This window comes from Elephas maximus, chromosome 27 (genome assembly GCF_024166365.1).
Source record: "Elephas maximus indicus isolate mEleMax1 chromosome 27, mEleMax1 primary haplotype, whole genome shotgun sequence".
Taxonomy (NCBI): domain Eukaryota; kingdom Metazoa; phylum Chordata; class Mammalia; order Proboscidea; family Elephantidae; genus Elephas; species Elephas maximus.
Genome location: NC_064845.1, coordinates 16,196,355 through 16,216,525, shown reverse-complemented (window position 1 = coordinate 16,216,525; position 20,171 = coordinate 16,196,355). Strand labels below are relative to the sequence as shown.

The window sequence follows — 20,171 nt, the reverse complement described above, 5'->3', positions numbered from 1 at the left end:
TAAAATCCCCCCACCAAAAAAATGTTATGCGTTTATTTAGTACCAACTCTGTTCAGCACTTTTTGGTCTGTTGTTTTAAGTGTTGATTATTCTTTGTGAATCCACGCATTGAATCAAAAAACGTTGAGTATCTACTGTGTTCCAAGTACCATTGCAACTGCTTAAGATGCAAAGATGAATAAGACACAGTGCCTGCCTTCAAGGGACTTCCAATTTAGTAAAGGCAAAAGATTGTTAAACATAACTTGGGATAAGTGCTGTAGTAGAGACAGAAGTCATAGCTTGTGGGAAACCAGGGGGAAGGGTTATTTTTCTGGGGTGGGAGTGAAACCAAATATTACAAAACAGCTAACTCTGAAATGATGGCAATGGCTGAACCACCAACAGAAATTTTAACAAGTATTTGACAGTTGCAGGGTGTGTTCAGTGCCATTGAGTCAATTTCAACTCACAGTGACCCAGTGTGACAGCAGAACTGCCTCATGGGGTTTCCTAGACTATAACCTTTATGGGAGCAGATCACCAGGCCTTTCTCCCAGAGATTCTCTGAGTGGGTTCGAGCTGCCAGCCTTTTGGTTTGCAACCAAGCACTTAACCATTGTGCTACCACAGCTCCTAGCAAAAGCATAAAAATAGTGATGTTCAAAAGAAACAAGAGTCTTGAGAGCATTATCCAATGATAATACTCTCAAATGACTAATAATAAATAGACAAAAAGATTTCCAGGTCCCAGTGGGGAGCAAATTCATTAGAAGTCAACAACCAGTTTTCTTAAATCAAGAACTGGTGTGAAACAGAAAAATATTAAGAATATAACTACAAGAACAGAAAAGTAGTATCTGCTGTATTGAAGTGACAAATCAAGTTCTGTTCTCATCTGACCATCCTTTCACCTATTATGTGCATAGGATCATCTTTTAAGTTAAATATACTAAAAATGAGAGAAGAGCTGGAGAACCAGAAGAAGCATAAAAATAGAAAATAAAAATCATTTTAAAAACAATAAAATTGCTTAGTACAGAGAAAAGATTTTCACTTCCCTACCTTTCCAGTTTTTTGTTACCTTTCCAGTAACTGAAAGGTTATCAGAGGGGCACGGACTGTATGGTTTTGGAACACAAGTAGAGGGAAGGGCCTTAAATTTAGCAGAATAAAATAAAACTAAGCATAAGAGAAAACTTCTTAGTCTAAGAAAAATTAAACATAAATACTCTGAAGAAAGGCTGTGTAAGGCTTTCCATCTATAGAATTTTGAAGTCAGCAGTGGGGGAAATGGTCCTCTTTGGTTTAGGGAGATGTCTAGTCTTCCTTGGAGTTCTACAAACAGAGATAAGTGATTGTTTCCAACTATTCAATGAAATAGGGTACTTTTTGGTGTGAAAATGATATTAAATTTTTAGCAAGCATATAAGGTTATCAGTGACTGTTTCGTGATCTTTACACGGAGTATGACAGTTGAATTTGGGTTTTGATCTTCCCCAAGGAAATTTAAACCCATCAAAGTAAAGAACAAGCCCAGCTGGCGTGAGTACTTGACAGAATCACAGAAGAGAGGGTTTTCTTGTGATATATCCGATCCTCAACCTTTTGTTTCAGTGTTAGGGTTTCTGTCCCTTCCAGTGCTACTCCAGGCAGTCCACGTGCATCAGATGAATAATAGCTTTTCATAAGTAGTAGCAATTTTGTGTGTGTGTGTAGACAATAAGAATGGCCATCTTTAAAAGTAATTTTTTTTCCTTTAGAATCGGATCCCCCTTACTTTTTCATGTGAACTCATTACTGGGTGCTTTGCTTCCAGAGCTTTGCTTTTCATATACTACAGACACTGCAGCCACACTACATCCTTAGCATTTATTTGGTTTATAAAGAACACAATTAGACTACTGAGTGTGTAATTCAGTCACAATTAAAGCTCTCTTAACGGTTAGGGATTGGTCTTTCCAAGGCCAAGAAGGTGTTTTTAATTATTCATTTCTCAGTTCGTTTCTTACAGCAACCTCAGCCGTGCTTTACTATGCAGAGGATAATGCAGAATGAGAAGTGGGCAAATTAAATCTGCTTGGCAGCCAACAACCCGAGGTACTAGCAGACACTAAGACAGGGATAGGCAGTGCAAGCGATTTCCCCATTGCAGTGCTTCCAAAAGCAAAAACCACTAATTCCCTCAAAGATAGTCCATGTTGACAGGAATTAGTAGGGATTCTACAGATTTGTGGTTGTTAAATAGCAGACATTCTGTAAAGCCTGTGTGTGTGTTGCTTACTAAGAGAGGGGCAACATCTGAAATCTGAAAAGCAGTAAGATCTACTGTAGAAAATTGATGTAGGTACCATGACTAATGAACTTTGTATAACATTAAATCACCAGATTGAATGCTGGAAGTCACTTCTATAAATGTTTTCCAAGGGCAAAATGCAAAATCTCACATAAAAGTTAGGGCATAATGGCCTATCCTTAGGCAACTAACAGTTGAGTAGTACAATATGATAGATAATATTGTGAAAAAAGATCCAAACCAAACCCAGCCCGTTGCCATTGAGTCGATGCCATTGAGTCGATTCCGATTCGTAGCAACCCTGTAAGACAGAGAAGAAGCCCCATAGGGTTTCTTAGGCTATAAATCTGTATGGAAGCAGACTGCCACCTCTTTCTCCCTCAGAGAGGCTAATGGTCTTGAACTGCCCACGTTTCATTTAGCAGTTGAGCACTTAACAGTTGTACCATCAGGGCACTTTATAATGTGAAAGTACTATCCTTAATTCCACCCCTCTTACTCGTGAAGATCAAAGCATGCCTAGATCCTTTCATTTGCTTCCTTCTCGAAAATGTATATGTGGCATCCGGGATTGTGTAGACTCTTAAAAGTACCTGATAGAAACAGTCACTAAAATGATGCGGGGAGGGATGGCCTAATTTTCACAAGGAAGGTAGATTTTGTAAGTGACACCAAAAGCCAAAAAGTAACTTCTTAGTTTTCTATTTGGGTAATCATTCTCGTTTCTCCACCAGGGTGTTTTGTGTCTGGGTTCTTAAAAACTGCCTTTCAGTGGGGGCAGCATTTCTGTCAAGAGCTCCATGAATCAGTCAAGTACATCCACCCCTCCCTGTGGAGCAGAGAGAGAGAGAAATCTGCGCCACGCTGCCGCTCCTTGCTCTCGCTCCCTTTAACCAGAAACCATCTATCTCCTGACCTTTGCTGATGGGCTGCAGGGAAGCAGGAAACATAGTAAATGAAATCTGCGCATGTTGTTGAAGGCCTGGATTTTTTTTTTTTTTTTTTTAAGCACAGAAGTCAGATTTTTTCATGAAAGTGACTGCAAGGTGTTAGGAAATACAGGCCTATGAAATTAAATACAAGGTTTAAGGAGGAAAAAAATTAAGTGAAGCAATCTCCTTTGAGAATAATAATCCCATCTCACCTAGTGGTTGTGAAGAACAAAGGAGATGGTGTGTGTCCAAGTGCCTACCCAGAGAGTTAATACTGCCCTATATTTGACTAAATTGCTAAGTGTTTAATGACGTTGGGGCATACACAAGTGTTCCACAAACTAGAATAACTCTCATCTGCTTGTTGGGGCATTGGTGTGTAATTTTAGCCGATTCTGGTCTCAAACAGAAATGTAGGCAGCTGACGTGGGGACGGTTTGTTGTCAGCGCTGCCATGGACTCTCATTTCTTCCATCCAGTCCTGGCTGTCAGACATGGTATTGTGTGGGAAAGAAAATGAGCTTTTGAATGAGACAGTCCTGCTCTGAAACTCGGTTTCTCCAGTGATTATTTAACCTTTGTCAAAAAGCCACTGAACGTATTTGAGTGCAGTTTCAGATGACACTAAGTTTGCAGAATGGCAGTAATTGAAAGGAATGTGTGTTAATGGTAATTACTATTTTCAGAGCGCTCGCTCTTTGCCAGATACTACACTTGACACTTTATTCTTACAACACCCCTAAGAAAGTAAGTCATGCTCCCTTTTTACAGATTAAAAAACTGAGGCTCAGAGAGGAGTAAAAAATGCTTAGCACAGTGTTCAGCTCAGGAAATGGATCTTACATAGCACATGAATTTCATTGTACGTTCACTAGTGAGAACCTTCAGGCCATACCTGTCAACCGTTAATGTCCTCACCGACCTTCTGGAGATCTTGCTGAGATACAGACTGATTCAGCAGGTCTGCCTAACTAACGCTGCTGCTCCCTGGGTCACCCTTTGAGGCCTTCGCTGACTCCAGCCTCTGGTTCTCAGCCCAGGTGCAAATTCAGTTCTGATTTCATTGGTCTGGAGAGGGACCGGGTTTTTGTTGTGGCTGTTGTTTAGAGTTCCAGAAGTAAGTTTTTTTTTTTTTTTTAAAGCCGTGGACTACAGTTACTGAAAGAGTATTCAAAGATACGTGCTGAATACCAGTTAATAAAACAAAGTGGAGTTTCTGTGGTTTATTCTCAGGTGAGAAGGAAGTAGAGATCTTACTGATTTCAGAAGACCTCGGGGAGCCCTACAACTACTATGAAAACCACAGGGCTCCATACTGCATTTCCAGTTCCTTATATGACATGGAAGGCCCAACACCATCCACCTTCAGCCACCGTGGAGTATTTGCCATTTTCCCAGCAGACAACCTACTTTCTTCCTTCTTGCTTTTTTTTCCCCACTATGCCTTTAGTATGTCATGCCCCACCCTCCGGTATCTGTTAAAATCTTTTTCACCTTTCCAGCCCAGCTTAATTGCAACCCTTTTTAGGAAGCCTTTCCTTAGAGGGGAGCCCTAGTGGCTCAGTGGTTAAACATTTGGCTGCTAGCAGGAGGGCCGGCAGTTCGAATCCACCAAGCTGCTCCATAGGAGAAAGATGTGGCAGTCTGTTTTCCGTAAAGATTTAGAGCGGTGGAACCCCTACAGGGCTGTTCCACTCTGTCCTGTTGGGTTGCTATGAGTTGAAATGGACTCAGCAGCAGTGGGTTTGGTTTGGTTTTTGGTCTCTTCTGTGCTGACCTTACCCTCAGACACCTGGTGAAAGAGAATGGTGATGCTGGATGGGTCTAACAGCTAGCTGCCAGGGATAAGTCCTGCAGGATTGTAGGGTACTGCACCCAAGCTTTTTTGGAATAAATCAGGCAGCTGTGTGAATGAATCGTTCTTTGCCGTTTTCCTATCCAAGAAACAAAAGACGTTGTCAGTAAGTGAAAAGCGTGTTGAGTGTGTTGGGGGTGTTTAACGTGGGAGAGAAATTGCCTGGATGGTAACTGCACACAAATAAGAAATGACTCTTAACAACCCTGTCTGCTCTCTGAGATCTGCCATCTTAACTTCTAGATGAATGTTTACTTTGAGGTACTATAAATGTGAGAAAGTAGAAAGTTACAGTTGGAATGCCGCTGAGGAACTTCCGGTTTTATCCTCTGCGAGTGGCAGTTTTTTTGAGAATTGAAAAATTTTGAGACAGGATTTGACTTCCTGAAAACTGTGTAAGGGCAGCGGGGCCTCTTGGCAGAAACTTGTTTACCCTGCAGATGAGATCACCAGACAGATTAAAGCCCTACATCCTTTCATGTCTCCCACATGTGTGGGAAAATTTAAATAATAAAGAAACTTCACTTGTTACATTGGCTAGCTCACACACCAAAATTGTTCTTGTGGTATAGATCCAACAAAGAACAAGAGAGGCAAATTCAGGAAGTCCTGAGTACCTTTAGGCCTTTCGTTTCTCACACAGAAGAGAGAAAAAAGCACAAGAGTTGGGAGCGGGAAGTGGGCAACAAAAGCAGTGTTGCAGGAAGCAGTAGGTTTGGTGAAGAAATAAAGGGAATAGTCAAAGATAGCCATGGAGTTTCTAGTTTGAAAAGCTAAAAAAAAAAAAAAAAAAATTGTGGCTGAAATAAAAATAGCTGATTACTTAACCTCTGAAAATAGTCCTGGAAACGTGCCCAGGATGAAAAAGTTAAAGAAAAATCTAGACGCTGGTCTTGATCTCAGGTCCCCTATCTTAAGCAGGGCAGTCTATCGTAATGGTAACTGTGTAGGTTTTTTTTAGTTGAATCTTCATATCTAAATTGGCAGACAGGATAAGAACTTCCACCTTCCACAGAAGGCTCACATTTTCTTCTATGGGTGTGTCCTCCTGCAAAGTATTTCACCTCGGTGGCTCTTAAGTTTTATCACCTTTGGAATGAAGGCTTTAGAGATAAGTGATTCTCAGTAGGAGAGGAGCTTTGTCACTTTTGAGATCACTCCTTCCTTCCACCCCCAGTACATGTGCTGAGAATCACTGGTCTGGTGGTTCATTGTTACTAGAAGGAGACTATATATTGGAAAGGAAAAAAAAAAAGGCTGAGAGTCACTCAGCTCATTTCTTGTATCCTTTCAGCAAATTAAAGGCCTAAAAGTTCTGTAGTTCTATATATTAAGTAATTGTATTTGGTTTTATGCCAAATTGTCCAACTCAGTAGAATTCCAGTCCAGTTCTAATGCTTGCTCTGTGTTACAAAAAAGTTGAATGTGTTACAAAGCCATTATAATAGGAACCTTATTTCTAATAAGCCATATGTGTAAAAATAAGATTTGGTTATACAGGTAGCCTCTGACTTACGACGTTGCTCTGTTCGGATGACTACTCCGCCGTTAAGTAGGTTGTGACATAAGTCGAATGCCTGTTTTTTTTTTTTTTTTTAGTTCTCTTTATTATTGCTTTTTCTTATCAGTACCTTTCATAAATCAGATTTTCGTTTGTCTTTGGGGGTTGGAGACATTACATCTGAGAGGAATAACATCAGCAAATCGTGAACTGCAACACTATGTAATACATATTACTAAGAATAAGATGTACAGAAAAAAAGGAACAGTCAAGTGTGGTTCGTCTACTCGGTGTTCTAAGTCAGGGACCGCCTGTATTTGAGTTTGTGACTTGTTTTGGCCCGTCTTTTTTAAGTGAATGTTAATTATAAAAATGTAGTTTAGAAGGAAGAGTTTTTCCCTGTAGTCTTCCTTCCTACCTCCCAATTTCTGTGTTTACCTCCCCTGCTCACTATTTCTTATAGTTATGTCTCTTAAAATTTTAATAAGTCTGCCACATCCTTGTGCACTCACTGCAATATACCACATGTTGGGAAGAATAAGCACACACACAGAGGCAGGAAGTCCAGGCTGTTAGGAGTTACAGAAAGCTAGCTTACTTGCTGAACATGCTGTCTTGCTAGCTATTGCCTTGCCTGGGAAAAGGAAGTACAATGATTAAAGCCAACCCCATTGCTGTGGAGTCCATTCCAACTCATAGTGAGTGACCCTGTAGGGCAAGGTGGAACGGTCCCATAGGGTTTCCAAGGCTGTAACCTTTACGGAAGCAGACTGCCACATCTTTCTCCTAAGGAGTGGAGTGGCTGGTGGGTTCGAACCACCAACTTTTTGGTTAGCAGCCAAGTGCTTAAGCACCATGCCACCAGGGCACTGACACAACTACATAAAAAACCAAACCCTTCTGCCATCGGGTCGGTTCCGACTCATAGCAACCCTATAGGACAGAGTAGAACTGCCCCCATAGAGTTTCCAAGGAGCGCCTGGCAGATTCAAACTGCTTACCTTATGGTTAGCAGCCGTAGCTCTTAACCACTACACCACCCGTGTTTCCACACAACTTACAGTGGCAGAAGTGGCAGAAGAGCCTTCTGGCTCCAAGTCAGGCCCTCTTTGTGCTGCCCAGGACAGGCTGTCCTTACGGAACAGGACTTCAGGGATATTCGGAGCCCTACTCTCATTCCATGGTCAGCAGCCGAGCACTTAACCACTGTACCACCAGGGCTGTACAGTGATTATTAAGCAGTAATTATTTTTTGGTTTAGAATATTCTTTCTCTCCTGTTCTTCCTTGTCTGCTAAGATGTTGACAGTGTTAACAAAGGGTGCAAACAAAGTAGATGTCAATAGGACTTTAAGGTAAGAGCTGGTGAAAGATAGCCACTGTCAGCCGAGATCCTTTTCATCTTTACATCTCAGATCTAGAAAGTGATTGAGGATAAAGATGCTTCTCATTTATTAAGCACTCATTCACAAAAATTATAATTTTTCTTGGACTACTTCAAGAGAATTAGGAATAGACACTTAAAGAGTAGAAAGAAGCCTTATGAGGGAGATAAATACTTGGAGAAAAGAGTAACCGTCCCGTTCTGCTTGGTCCTTCGTGTACGAAATGGATCTTTTTTTTTAATCAGCACTGTTATATTCCAACTTCCTGAGATGCTGTGGTAGGTGTTGGAAGTATCAGTCTTTAGGGGGAAGAAAATTTTACTGAATACAAACATAGGAACCCTTAGGCGTTTACGAGATAGCATTTTCCACTTGTCCTCTCAAGAACTATGGTCCTGGGCTTTTTTCCACACCTTGCTGGACACAGAGGATGCCTTCTCACCATCAGGGTGAGTTTTTTCCTGTGATCCCGATAATGCTGTTATTTTATTATTTATTTATTTATTCTGTTTCCTCAATATTACAAGTCCCATACCTGTCTCTGATTTAATAATGCTTATATTTGTATGGAAACCCTGGCAGCGTAATGATTAAGAGTTCAGCTGCTAATCGAAAGGTCGGCAGTTCGAATCCACCAGCTGCTCCTTGGAAGCCCTGTGGGGCAGTTCTACTCTGTCCTACGGGCTCACTATGAGCCAGAATTGACTCATCAACAACGGGTTATATTTGTAAAGAATGTTAGCACTTCCAGAGAAGAATTTAGTGCAGCCTCTAGGAGGTAGGAAAGACATCCTGGAGGGGGACCTAGCTAAATTAAGACCTAAAGGACAAATAGAATGGTCAGGCATACAGAGCACCTCACCCAAAAGCCGAGAGAGAGCCCAACTCCTTTAGAACTGCTACAAGTACAATTAGAGGATAGATTTGGAGGGGAGGGAAGTGACCAGGGATGAGACCAGAGATAGAAAGCTGGAGCCAGATCTTTATGAAAGACCTTGTGTGCTACTAAGGATTTTGGGCTTGACCCTGGAAGTAGCAAGAAGCCAGAAAAAACAGGGAAGCAAAAGATCCCATTTAAAAGATTTTCTGCAGCACGGTAGTTGGATTCAGACAGTCTTGTGGCATTTCCCCTCTTCAGCTGCCTTTCCTATGGTCCTTATCTGTGACTGATCTGGGTCTTGCCTTCACATTTTCTTTTAAGGGGTGGGGACTACCTTTCCTTCCAGTGTGAAGCTAGGGGGAAATATGCATCATTGTGTGTAAGCCAGAAGCTCACTGTTCCTGCAGCTCTTTACTTCTAGAAGGACTTTGGCCATAGGTACGGTATACCACTTGAGTGTGAACAATGTGCTTCTTCACTTTAGTGGATGAAGTCAATTACATAAGGTCTGTCCTTTAAGCGGGGCTTGCGAGAGCTCCTGAGAAATCCTCTTGTACTGTCTTCTCCTCACCATTCTGTCCCCTGCCCTAAGCAACATCTCTTTAGTTGGTTTAACTTTGGATCTGCAGCGAATGAGCACTGGTTTTTCACATGAGATACCTCCCTGTCTGGTGGGTCCCACCTGCACTTTAAGGTAATCTCTCTGGGTCACAGGACTCACCAGAAGGAACTCCTACGTGCTGTACAGACGGGAAAAACCTCAGTAAATAACCTCATGCCTGAAAATCCTTATGTTAACCGAACATTCAGTGAAAAAATGGACTTCTAGGGAGTGGCAGCTATGAAGTCTGATTTCCAAAGTTCTGCTTTACCCAAACGTGTCGTAAGATTAGGTCGCAGGATATTTTTTTAAAGCACAGGTCTTTGTAGCCTGTTTTCTACTGCTAGGATCTTGAAGCTCTTCTTGTAAACTTATTAGGGAATTAACCTTTTGAGTGTGTTTGTGAACAACGGTATCAGCAACAAGGGCTAACAACAATAACAGCAGCTAACATTTGAAGGCTTAGCTTATAGATCATGAAGAAGGAAATGGACAGACCAGGGCTTAATGGATTTTGAAGAAGAAAGAAATAATGAGGAAGAGGAAGGAGAGACAAAAAAAATTTTACAGTGAAAGGATTAGCTGAAGTTTTTTCTAAACTAAAACAAGGGCTTCAGCTGCTTGAAAATGTGAACCCAAATGCTAATAATCACTTTGCTAAAGTCGATAGGCAGATTTAGGAAGCTGTGAGGTGTTACAATGAAATATATAATGAAAAAAAAAAAAGAAGAAGAAAAGGGTCACACAGACAACTCTCACTAATTTTCTGACTAGAAACTCCATCCCCATTCCCAGGGTCAATCCAGACCATCCAGAACCTTCCACAAGTGGAGTTATTAAAACTGACAAAATGCCACCATCGTCCCGCTCTTCTCACTGCTAGAGTAAACTTCCATGATTTGTGTATTTTTTAATGTGTGTAAGTTTAAAAATATATCTGTAAGTTTATATTTAATGTTCCCAACTGCCAAAAACAAAGCAGATCTGTGAAGATACAGATAATAAAAGGCAATCATAATGAAAACTTAAAAAAAAAAAAAAGAGGTATTCGACTTAATTGAGAACCAACTTACGAGGGAGTCATTGGCACGGAACCCTGTCGTAAATTGAGGACTACCTGCATTTCTTAAAAAGGTATATTTTGGCTGCATAAGCCAACTCAGAGTGATAAAGTTAGCTGCATTTTTTTAGTCCACTGTTAACTATGTGTAGACAACCAACTGACTTCAAAGAACCAATAAAATTTGGAGTTCTGACTGAGACCCAGATAAAACTTGGGATGGGCACACACTGAGTTTCAGTTATTTGCAGACATTGCCCTCCTAGGTGAGGTAGCTCCTGTCGTCTACTTCTGAGTCTCTTCTTTGTTAACACTATTTGGTGACTCCTTATAGTGGCCTGCATTATAGAATTAATTGGCTACCATTCTTAGAAGATCATCTTCAGATTGTAGACGTCATTTTCAGGGAAATTATATTTTCATATTTCAAAAATGTACCTTTGCTCATTGTTTCATACCTGTGTACTCTGCACTGTGTGTTTTTTTTTAATTAAATTTCTTCTATAATTACTTATAAGCGTTTCTTTCTGATAAACTTATCTATTCATGTTAAGTCTAATTATAGCTCAGGGCGTAACCATGTGTATTATTCATCTGAGTGAGTGAGCTTGTGTGGCAACAAGGCGCTGTTGTTGCCAAAGCTTTGCTGTCATCTGGCCTGAATGTATGGTCTGTGCTGCACTGGCAACTTCAGGAGAGGTAGGACACGGAGGGGAAGGTGGGGCAGGGATGCTGTCGTCAGGTCCCTTGCACAGCTGCTTCTCAGTGTATTTCAGCACTTTGCAGTAAGCTTGACCAACAGGGATTTTCTTCATCTTTTTTAATGTGGGAGAAATCAAACACTAGAGATAAAATCAAACCCTCTTTCATTCCCCATCTGCAGGTCTGTTTCATCGCATCTTCCCACACCGTCTCTCCCCTGCTTCTTGCACAACCAGTCATGAATTTAGGCATATCCTTCCATCCATCTCTTAGAAGATGTTTATATAGATATGCATCCATAGACAATAGAGAGTATTTTTCATGTGTTTTTAATGTATGTAGGTAGGCTCACACTACACATAGCCTTCAACTTGTTTTTCTCACATAGCAAAATTTTGTCCACATTTTCTTAATATGAAAATCGATACATATAAAACAACATACCTAACATGTAAGTAAGCTATGGAGCCAAGTAATGAAACATACTGGTGAATCTACCACACACTGAGAGGTAGAGCTTCCCCAGAACCATCGTGGCCCTGCTTGCTGCTCCTCCACTCTCTGCCCCCTTCTAGGAAACCACTTTCCTGAACCTTCTCGTCGTTCATTTTCTTGCCTTTCTTTATACCTCACTGCATATGCCTGTGTTCCTCAACAATAGATTTTCTTGTTGGCTCGCTTTTAAACTTTGTAATAGTAGTATAGAAACTCTGGTGGCATAGTGATTAAGAGCTAGGCTGCTGATCAAAAGGTCAACAGTTCAGATCCACCACGTACTCCTTGGAAACCTTGTGGGGTAGCTCTGCTCTGTCCTATAAGGTCGCTATGAGTCAAAATCGACTTGATGGCAGCAGGTATACGGGTAGTAGTAGTATTATACTATATATATTCTTTTCAGACTTGCTTTTTTTTTATTTAGTATTTTATCTTTACAATTTATCCATGTAAATTTTTCACTGCTGTACAGAATTTCCTTTGGGGGAATATACCACATTTGTGAACTTTTTTGTCAGTGGACATTTGTGTTGTTTTCAGTTTTGCTCTTACAAATAATGTCCCCATGAACATTCTTGTCCATAGCTCCTGGTGCACGTGCACAAGACTTTCTCTGGGGTGTACACCTAGGAGTGCAGTTGTAGGGTAGGAGCGTATTCAGCCCACACGCTTATCCAAAATGATTGTTGCAGCTTACCCTGTCATCAGCGATGTGTATAGTTCAGGTTTTTCCATGTCTTCGTCAGCAGTCGCTTTCATCAGGATTTTATTTTTGCCTATGGATCTTGGAAAGTAATATTGAATTGTGATTTTAAATTTTATTTCCTCCATGTTAATGAAATTGAGCATTTTCATATGATTATTTTCCATCCATCTGTTTTCTTTTTGGAAGTGTTTATTCTTGTCTCTTCCATTGAATTGTTGGTCTTTTTTTGCTTCATAGGAGTTTGTATATTCTGGACACTAGTCCTTTGTCAGTTTTGTATGATGCAAACATCATAGTTTGTGGCTTGCCTTGTTACTTTCTTTTAACAAAGTCTAAAACTGTTGACTTTTGCATTTAAGTGTTTAATCCACCTGCAACTGAGTTTTGTATATTTATTGAAGTGGAAATCTACTGTTTTCTAAATACAAAAGCAGTTTCCCCAGCCCCATCAGTTCTGACACATATTAGGTTTCTATGTGTGTGGGAAAATGGGAGGAGTTTCTTTGATCTTCCATATAAATTTTAACATCAATTTTTAAAGTTTCATTAAAAAAAAAAAACTGCTGGGATTGCATTGGATCAATTTGGGGGAAATTTATATCTGTAGGATATTGGGTCTCCCTGTCACAAACATGGTATCAATCCCCATTTATTTAACCCTTTTGTGAACCAGTTATTTTCTGCTTTGAATTTTTTTGTTGAAACCATGTGTTTTCATTAATGGAAGCATGCTGAATCACTGAGCCTGTCTGAATTTTTAGTAGGTAGTATAGGTTTTTTTTTTCTTGCCCCCTCCCCAAGTGCTTAGTGGTACATATGAAGTACCACTACTTTTACCCCAGAATTCCCACTGGTGTCTATTGGTACATTAAAAAAAAAAAAAAACATTTCCATTGAGTTGATTGGAAAAAGTTTTCAAAATTTCTATTTTTCCTACCGGAAATTCAGACACCTCATACAATACCCTGTGAAAACAGTAATTTGCAACACACACCCATTCGGTTTCAGTCATAAGGGCCCCTGCCTTGTGGCAGCATGCACTCACCAGTGGTACGGCAGATTCCCAACGAGCCTTCAGAGGCAGAAAAAGTCCTTGGCCCCTACAAGTACCCGTGAGCATGAAAGGGTTAACTCTCTTGTGTGTATTTCAATAAAGTTTTATAATTTTCTCCAAAAAGATCGTTTATATCTGTCGTGAGATTTATTCATAGCTTCCTTATATTTTTAATACTTACTGTGGCTGATATTTTAAAGTACATTTTTTAATTTTGTTGGGATATTGAAATGCAGTTGATTTTTTAGATATTCATCTTACATATAACCACTTTGCTAAACTCATTTATTGTTTAATAAGGTCTATATGGATTTGGGAGGTGGGTTCTGTATACATATCTCCTGCAAATGCCAGCAGTTTTATTTCTTCCATTTCAATCCATGTATGCTTTGTTTCTCTTATTCCTTGTGTTTTTCACACTGTGAAGACTGTGATCTCTATTATAAAAGTGATTAGAAGTCAAGAGACCAAGCATCCTTTTTCTTGTTCCTCAGTTTCAAGGGAGTGTTTTCAACCCTAACACCTATAAAGAAATTGCTCCTTAGAACAATCAACTCTATGAGACCGAAAGGGCAACATCTGCTCAAAAGCAAAGATGAGAAGGCAGGAAGGAGCAGGAAGACCAGACCAAAGGAAATGGGAAACTCAGGGTGGAAATGCGGAGAGTGCTGGCACGCTGCAGGGATTGCAGCCAATGTCACGAAATACTTTGTGTATAAATTATTGAATGGGAAACTGATTTGCTTGGTAAACTTTCACCCAAAGCGCAATAAATAAACAAAGGGAGGGTTTTCCATATTTATCATTTTATACAATAATTGCTGTGAGGTTTTTGGTAGATGGTCTTCATGTGATTTAAAGGAGTTTCCTTCTATTCCAGTTTTGCTAAGAGTTTTTATCATAAGTGGCTATTAATGTCTGTTGGATGCTTTTTTTGTATCTAGAGGTTATAATTTTTTTCTCCTTTAATCTGCTCATGAGGTGAATTACATTAATATATTTTCTATTGTGAAGCTATCTTTTCACTCCTGCAATAATCCCAACTTTGTCATAATGCATACTTTCTTTTTTTATATCTGCTTAACAATGAATTGTTTGTAGATCCAAACTAATTTCAAAATAAGAGGGTAAAGAAGTCCAATCATTGCTGGCAATACAATCTTTCCCAAGCCCCTCTGCTGCGGGGTGTGGGGAGAGTTTCTAGTTAGTAGATGAGGGAACGTCTTGATGTAGTAAAGAGAGCAGTGGAGAGCTAAGTTCTATCTTGTTTCGCCCTTCAGCACACAATTCAGGTGACTTACTTGGGCCTTATTTTCCTCAGTGAATGTTTCTGAGACTTAATAACCATGTGGCTTCACTCGATTTGCTATTAATCTATCATCACCCAGCACATACTGACTTCTTAGACACTAAGGACAAGGCAAAGTGCATTCCCTTAAGGAACGTCTATTCTAGATCGGGACAGAAGAAGTATAAACAGTTATAAAACAGAGTTACAGAACAAAGCGATACATCTGATCCCCAGATCACATTGGTCATAATGGATGGGGAGGAGTGGGGAGCCCTTTGGGTGGGGAGAGAGGAAGGAAGAAGATTCACGTGGGATATGAGACTTGAACCGAGTCTTAGGGGTGGTAAACATTTACTCATGTACCTCATGTTTGTTCTTGTTTGTTAGCAAAAGAATTAGACATGTTATTTTCAGTGCCTCTAATAGCTTTGAAATTTTGTTTCCATGACCTTATGACTATATTAGGACTTCACAGGTAATCTTATGCTTAAACATTTGTGTCCTACCTCTGGGCTATGGTCTTTGAAATCTTTTATTTCATAGGTTTAGCGAGGTGAATGGCATAAGGGAATTCTTCTTGGTTCTATTTTGTTAAGTGAAGCCAACATATTTTGTTTCTAGAATACCGATGATATTGACATATGAATTATTACACAGAATTAACCTATTAACTTTGTTGTGTTTTTATGAAATTGCTCTATTTATTGTTACCATAAGTAGATTTTTTTAAATTTTAGGCTCTATGTAATTTCTAAGCACATTTCATTTGTATGTCTTACTTTAGTGCTGGACCCAAAGGAGACAACATTTATGAATGGAGGTCAACTATATTGGGACCCCCAGGATCTGTCTATGAAGGAGGGGTGTTCTTTCTTGACATTACCTTTTCAGCAGACTATCCGTTCAAACCCCCTAAGGTCAGTATGAAGCATTCATCCATTTTTAGCAATAAGTATTATTGTATATGTACATACATATACATACTCTTAAATAGACGTATCTAGAAATGCATGTCTCTTCTGTTAACATGGACAACTTCCCAGGGTGGTATGTGTGTACAAAGGAAACAGAATGATAAAAATGGCAAGTTTATTCTCCCACCCCAGCCCTTCACTAAATAATAGTTCATTGCTTTTCCTCATCTGCTCTCAGCGTCCCCTGTCAGTGGTGTATGTTTTAGGGTAACATAAGACAGTGTGGGATGAGGGTAGAAATGGGGGAGTGAGGCTGGGCCAGGGCAGCCCTAGAGCCCAGAGGAGAACCATACGTAGCCTACAGCTGGAGCTGGAGCTGCAGCAGCCAGACTAACAGCAGAGCCTCACAAGGCAGGGTTTATGGCACCAGCTTTGGGCTTTAATGCCTCCAAAGTTCAGATTCCCGCAGAAGTGCTTATGCACTGTATGGAAAGTGGGAGCCACAGAGGCTTAAAAACATATGAAGTATTTATGAATACGTAGTTCGTTAATAAAATGGATTAACTAATGAAAAGTTCTTTATGTCCACATCTGAAGAAACTACAGAGTGCAAGAGTGCAGTGTAATCCAAACATGGAGAGGAAGACTCTCATTTATTTTAGGTGAGGTGATGTGTGCTACAAGTTCTTCACATTCCTTTCTACTGCCTATAAGCCAGTCATTTGACTATTTTAGATATCCCCTCCATTAGCATCTCTTCTCCACTCTGGTAGAGGAAAAGGCCCCGAAGACACTGACTGTGTGCTGGCCACTGAGGAAGAATTCTAATCTTGCCCCAACTTAACTTCTCAATGTGGAGGAAAAGAAAACTTCGTTGAGTTACAGGTTGGGATAAAGAACTTTAAAAGCAAGAATAAGACTAGACCTTCACTGTGACTTTCTGTAGTTCTCCTCTCCCTCCCCTTGCACCTCCCTCCCTTCCTGCATCCCTATGAGCTCAATATTAGCATCATCCTCATTTTACAAATGAGGAAACCAAGGCACAGAGAAATTAAGTAATTAAGAAATTAAGCACATAGTGGTACTAGGATTTGAACCCAGGACGCCTGGGTTCAAATCCCATGCTCTTTACGTGCAAGCTGACGGAGTTGGTTGCGCCGTTGACCACCTAGAGCTGCATTTGGTTGGTTTTCAGCCACAAAGCACAGTAAACCTAATACTTATTTTCTCTTTGTACTGCATGGGAACCTTGTATCTTTCCATTCTACTTTGGACCAGCCCGTGTATCACCTGGAGTAGCCTGTTGTGCTCCCAGTGAAGTGAGAACTTTTCTCTGGCAACCTCTGCAGTAGAGTGAGGAAGAGGAGGGAAAACTCAGACCAGGCAGTTGTGGTGCTTATAAGTCTGGTGCAGTCTGTTCTGTGCCATAGATGCCTCAGAAAATGTGTAGGCTCATCCAAGTTCTACATGACAGAAGTTTGCAAATTAAACAAAGCTAGGTTGGAAAACTAGTAAGGTGGAAAAAATAATTACATTTCCAAAAAGTCCTTCATGGACTGACTGGAAGGATAAGCCAAACTAATAGGATGAAATTTTGCATGGCTAAATGTGTAGCATTTCATATAGAATCAGAAAAAAATCATGATACAAGTACAGGACAGGAAAGAAAGACCTGCTTTATTGTCATAAAATTAAAATTTTTGGACTTTGGGCTGGCTAAAAATTCTGTGGTAACTTGACATCCTCGTCACCTTAGGGATACTTTTTTAGGAGTAGTGCAGTCTCTAGAACTCTGAACCAGTCACACTGTCTGGAGTGCCTCACTCACTCATAAACTCCTCATTTCGAGGACAGACAGCAACAAGCTGAGGGAGAGAGTCGTAAACATTTCTTGAGTTTCTTCACTGGACCAAGCACTGCCCTGAATTCTCTCACGGATGAGGAGACTTAGGTGAGGCTTAGTGAGGTTTTCCAAGAATAGACAGCTAGGAATCTACTCAACTCTGACTCCAGAGGCCATGTCCTTTCCTCTGAATTATACACAGTTACCCTGGAGATGTTTACCAGTAAGAAGAGGACATGGGAGGAATGTGATATCCGTCCTCAGATGTTTCAGAGGCTATGATATGGGCTAGGGTTAGACTTTATTCTGGATGGCTGGATGGAACCGAAATAGAAACAGGAGGGTGTCAATTACAGGGAACTGGATTTCAGTTCTGTGTGAGGAAAATCTGATCCTTAGTTGGACAGTCTGCTTTTGAGTAGCTTCCCTTCTGAGACACCATGCTTTCTGTCACTGGGAGTATTGGAGCAAAAGCCAAATGACTACTTGTAAAGAATGTTACTAAGAAAAATTAAATCTCTCCATTGAATGAATTTGCAAGACAACCTTTGAGGACAAAGAAACATAAGACTTTGGTAACTAGAATCACATTTTAAATGCATATTGAATAGAAGCCTGTATGATGTTTTTCAAACAAATTGTTACCTCCTAATTTATCAGTTTTAGAAATCAGATTTCATAGGCAGGTATGTTACTCTAGGGTGAAAAAGTTGGTGGGTGTTCTTGAAGGGCTCTTAACCAAAACCATCCAAAAACACTTTTATTATTAATAGTTTAGACGTGTAATGCCTGTGCTGTGCTAGTCACCGATCACTCTGTTTTATTGTTGTTAGGTGCTGTCGAGTCAATTCTAATTCATAGTGACTCCACATAGCACGGAATGAAACACTGCCCGGTCCTGTGCCATCCTCACAATGGCTGTTAACGCTTGAGCCCATTGTTACAGCCACTGCGTCAGTCCATCTCGTTGAGGGTCTTCCTTTCTCGCTGACCCTGTACTTTACCAAGCATGATACCCTTCTCCAGTGACTGATACTGCTATGATCCTATCACGAAAACTAATTATTTATATTGTTTTTGGGACATCTCTTGTGAGTTTTTTTTTTTCCTGCATATATACATATAAATATATGTGCATACAGACATATATACATATTTTTTTTCTTTTGTCATAATCCAGCCATACTCCTCATGGTTTTATAATTGCCTTTTTAACTTAACATTACATTTTCACCCAGTAATACAAGTTTCTGTTGAGTCGACTCCAACTCAGGGCAACCCTACCTGTGTCAGGGTTAGAACTGTGCCCCGTAGGGTCTTCAGTGGCTGACAGTTTAGGGGGAGACCACCGGGAGGAGACCACCAGATCTTTTTTCTGAGATGCCTCTAAGTGGCCTTGGACTTCCGACCTTCTGGCTAGCAGCCGAGTATATTAACCATGAATACTACCCAGGGACTCCTGCTTTCACCTGACACTGCTTGTAGTTCTGGTGAACATACAGCTGAACGTATAGCTGCATTGCAGTTATAAAAACTACCTGGTACTCCATTCTATAAATATGCCAAAGTTTAATCAATTGCCTGTGGTTGGACATTGAGGCTGTTGCTAACACTTCTGTTAGAATCAGGGATTTTCCCCCCCCAAAAAAAAGATACAGTTTGGACCTAAGATTTTGGGGGGGGGATAAAAAAAAAAAGCTGCATACATACATAGAAGTATCTGTGTGATGGGAAAAAAGTCTTTTCATATTACTATAAATTTTTTTTAAAACTTGTTCATATAATTCTTTTATTACAAACTTTGTCTAATGCATTTTAAGGTAAATCATGATTTAGAGATCAGTTCAGAGTAAAATATATATGTGTGTGTATATATATATGTATATGTGTATGTATGCATATGTATGTATACACCCCATTGCTGTCGACTGGTTTCCAACTCACAGCAGCTCTGTAGGACAGGGTAGAACTGCCCCATAGGGTTTCCATGGCTGTAATCTTCACGAAAGCAGACTGCCACACCGTACTTGATCTTTCACTGTGGCACCTGGCATTATGTATTTCATTGTTTATTTATTTATTTAGCATGTAAGCTCCATCAACACAGGGACTTTGTTTATTCTGAGGTCATGGCCCTATTCCCAGCATCTAGAACAATGCTTGCCAATTCAGTAGTTATTTCATAAAAATTTGCTGAATTAATTAAATCCATATAACTTTTATAACTCTGCCATAAAAAAAATGTTCACTACCCCCCCATTTTTTGAATCAGAAAATTGAGGTCCTTGGAGATCAAGTAGCACACAGGACACAGAGGAAGTAGGTAACCAAACTGGAACTCAAACCCAATTCTAAACTGACCCTTTCATTCCCCGGTTCATAAAGAAGATTTAAATTGCTTTTATCCCTGAAAGAAGGAACACATATCCTTCATTGTCACACTCTGGTATAAATTAATTCTGTCAGCATTCTTAAGAACGGGTTTTGTTTGGGAGAGGAAAGAGGTGATAAAAGCAGGAAAGAATGTTTTTAGAAAGAGATTTTAAGTGCCTGTCTTTCAATTTTGCAAGGGCCCTGTTTCCGAAGGTACCTGGGTTTATCTCTGGTGTGTTCCCAATTCACAGAACTGAGGTATTCTATGTTGAATAGTAAATACTGATTTGGGGTTTTCATAGCCC

At 40.1% G+C, this 20,171-nt stretch overlaps 1 protein-coding gene across 1 annotated transcript in view; it reads left to right on the top strand.

Annotated features, from left to right (window-relative positions):
• LOC126068478 (ubiquitin-conjugating enzyme E2 E2) overlaps positions 1–20,171 on the top strand; it is a 351,907-nt gene that overhangs the window by 246,433 nt on the left and 85,303 nt on the right. Inside the window, exon 4 of the mRNA XM_049871039.1 lies at positions 15,521–15,653. Within this exon, the coding sequence (XP_049726996.1) occupies positions 15,521–15,653 (133 nt within the window). The remainder of the gene's footprint in view (positions 1–15,520; positions 15,654–20,171) is intronic.